Source organism: Buceros rhinoceros, unplaced genomic scaffold (genome assembly GCF_000710305.1).
Source record: "Buceros rhinoceros silvestris isolate BGI_N320 unplaced genomic scaffold, ASM71030v1 scaffold46676, whole genome shotgun sequence".
Lineage (NCBI taxonomy): Eukaryota > Metazoa > Chordata > Aves > Bucerotiformes > Bucerotidae > Buceros > Buceros rhinoceros.
In genome coordinates this window covers 3,249-6,465 of record NW_010420138.1, presented here as the reverse complement: position 1 = coordinate 6,465, position 3,217 = coordinate 3,249, and the positions used below count along the sequence as shown (strand labels likewise).

The following is a 3,217-nucleotide window of genomic DNA, read 5'->3' as shown; positions in this document are numbered from 1 at the left end:
GGCGGGGTCAGCGGTGCCGCTTGTCTTTCAGGGAGGTGAGGCCTCAGGGACCTGTTCCCCAACCAAGCGGGTGAATGGCGGCAGTGGATGACCGCAAGTTTCAAGGTAAATTATGGGTAATCATCTTCATGATGCCCTGAAGATAGATCCTGAGACAGGGCGAAAAGAGCAGAATGAACACAAATCCGAAGTTCAGCTAGGAAAACTGGGGTCCAGTGTTTTTCATCTTCAGGCATTTGCTCTTTATGCTGAAGGTGAAGCGGGAGAGGCCGGAGGACAAAGCCTAGGAAGGGCACCCTGCTCCCACCACACCGGTGGTGTTCGTCACCTCTGTGATTTCACTCGAGGTCAGTAAATCACTGTGTGGATGGGCTGGTGTGCTGAGGTGAGGAATGAGGGAATCAGAAGCAGCTGGCAGGGGAGCGTGTGACATGACAGAGCAGCCTAACAGCCTCATTCAATGGGAAAGATTCAGGAGGGCCTCTTCATTTTAAAAAAAATAACCTGTGTTTGTGATCCTGGCTGCAATATCCCTTCACGCCAGCCAGCTCACGAAGCTCATGCAAAGGCTGCCTCTGCCTGGAAACGCCCTTTCACTGAAAGCCAAGATAAAAACTCCTTTTAGGAGAGGAACCCCAGAACCAGAACTGTTGGCTGTCGCTCCCTGTACGTACAGAAAGCCCCTGCCCAGCAAACTTGGCCAGCCTAGAGCCTAGAAAGCACACGGTGGTTTTTTCCAGATTCAAATACAGCAGAACTAGCTGCTTTGTACTTTCTCCACTGCTTCCCCCTGAGATCTCTGCAGAACATGGAATTAATCATTAAGCTGCAGCCTCGATACCCACAGGAGGGATTACATCCTTCTCCGACTCTGCTTTTCCAATTAGAGATATATTTCTGTAGAAAATAGGATGCAGATTTGGAGAGGAGATACGCAGAATTCCTTTAGGTTCTTCAGGATGTGGATCTGTTAGCAGCAGTTTTTGACGTTAAGCCCAGCCAGAAGGAAGATCCTGAACAAATTTCAGATAATTTTGCATAACCATAGACTAAAAGAGGTACTTAAAAATCCTGCAAGTTCTCTTAAACTTGCAAACAGATGCTAACACCCAGGGGCACACACTGCATTCATTTGTAAGCAACTGTGAGTCACTTTTGCCAGTGGCTTGTGTAACATTAATTTAGTAAGTAATAATACACCACCAGAGTTTTGTTTGGACAGGAAATTGCAGAAATACATTGAAAGCCTGAACGTCGGCGATGCTTGACTGAAAAGTCTGCAGCTTCCACCCAGCTCCGCGAGAACGGCACCTCTCAAAACAATCAAGACGTGGCCACTGGGTTCACTAAAAGACATGAGAACTCTGTGCTTCCATGTCCATCCCCGAACTGCCATCCTCTGAAAAGCCTTGCAGAGGTTCACATTTACTATTTTTGAAGTTCCTTCATTCCTCCTGCCTTCTCTGGGCACTGCAAAGGGAAGGGTCCCCTGTGGTGAAGCTCATGGCTGGCTCTGGCACAGCTCGGAGCCAGGCTAGGGAAAATAAGGCATCTTTATGCCTGTTTGCGTAGATGCAGATACTCTGCTGCTGATTTTCATGTCCTAAGAAGAGAGTTATGGGGTAAGTGACCTACCTGCTGTTGCCCAGGAAACTCCGTGGCAGAGGTTCCTTCCTCCCTCCACTGATTTGACCACAAACTCTCATTTTTTTCCAGATAACTGACCTTTAATCCTGAATTTCAGAAGCCGAACCTTTGTGTTAAAATTTGATGAGTTCAACAAGCTCAGCAAAGATTTCAGCTCTGTAGCAGATTTCCTCATCATCCACATTGAAGAAGCTCACACCGTAGGTACAGTACAAGCACCACAGCGATGCCTACCAAAACTTCAGACCCGCGTCATTCCCCTTAGGAGGGATCTGCAAACGGGAAAGAAACCTGCCTCAAATCTAAAGGGCAACACCAAATCTAGGCACCAGTTTGTGTTACTAATGCTCACTCACACACCTGACTTTACACTGAGGTTCTCCTGCAGGTGACGCTCATCTCTGCGAACCACATTGTTACATCTTTACAAAATTTCCTCTCAGTGTTAGGACACCTCCTTTTGGAAGGGAAAAAAGAGAAGAATTTCATAGAACAAAGGTTAAGTGTACAACACTAGCATATTACATGTTTTTTTAAAAAAAGAACTCAACATCACCTGTAACAGCTATTTCAAAATGTTCCCTGCTAAATCCCTTTCTCATTTGTTTTAGATGGATGGGCTTTTAAAAACAATATTGTTATTAAAAATCACAGAAGCCTTGAAGATTGAAAAATCGCAGCACAATTTCTACAGAAAAATAATCCTTTATGTCCAGTGGTTTTAGTCACCATGAAAAACCTGAGCAGTTCAAAATGTGCTGCACTGCCAGAACGACTGTCTCTATTTTAAGGAGGGAACGGCAACTACAAAGTAAAAAAATATTACCAGGAATAATGAACACAATATATTGAGATTTTTAAATTTCAAAATAATTTGAGCAACTTTTACATTTAACAGTCAGTATCTTATTTTTTGAGAGCTACATATTTCACAACTGTTAACTGCAGAGAGAAAAGGACTTGCAGCAAAACCAGTCCGGGCCTTTATAATGTACATATTTGATGTACACCTGTCTTGCTCAAATATTTATCTTTTGGCTCATTAGGAAACCTAGGTACATCTAAGGTGTGAGATCCAGGAACACCTTCCAGCTCCAGGATCCAAACCCTGGCCCCATCGCAGTTACCGAGCAGGGTGTAACCTGCACACACACCACCTCCCACGCAACGGCTGCCACACAAAGCCAGCCCAAGCACAGCTGCCCATGGTGCTGCTGCAACTGCTGTGCGCTGGAGGACCACTGCTTTGTCTGCTTGGGCATCGCTGGAGAGTTATATTGCCCTGGGACCTTGGAACTATCGCCCCCAGGAGATACGTGCCATCCTGGAAAAACTGAAATAGAAAAAGGACTGAAGAGTAAAGACTATCTGGAAAAAAAAAAAGCTCAATGAATAAGTTTTCAGAGACATAAGAGAAAAAGATATTAAAAGTAGCAATAAAGAAAAACCGTAATGTGGAGCTACAGAGTATCTGTAATGTGGTTCATATGTGTTTGTCTAGAGGTTTTCAAGTCTCAGCAGTAGAACCCCAAGTACCACACTGTAGTATCTTACTACGTTTGTACTACGT

At 44.7% G+C, this 3,217-nt stretch overlaps 1 protein-coding gene across 1 annotated transcript; it reads left to right on the top strand.

Annotated features, from left to right (window-relative positions):
- The first annotated feature begins 74 nt into the window (after positions 1–74).
- Positions 75–2,989, top strand: DIO1 (deiodinase, iodothyronine, type I). Its single transcript, XM_010139178.1, is given in 5 exon segments — positions 75–116; positions 147–319; positions 1,667–1,851; positions 2,259–2,458; positions 2,918–2,989. Coding segments are annotated over 5 exon segments (672 nt in total).
- The last annotated feature ends 228 nt before the right edge of the window (positions 2,990–3,217 follow it).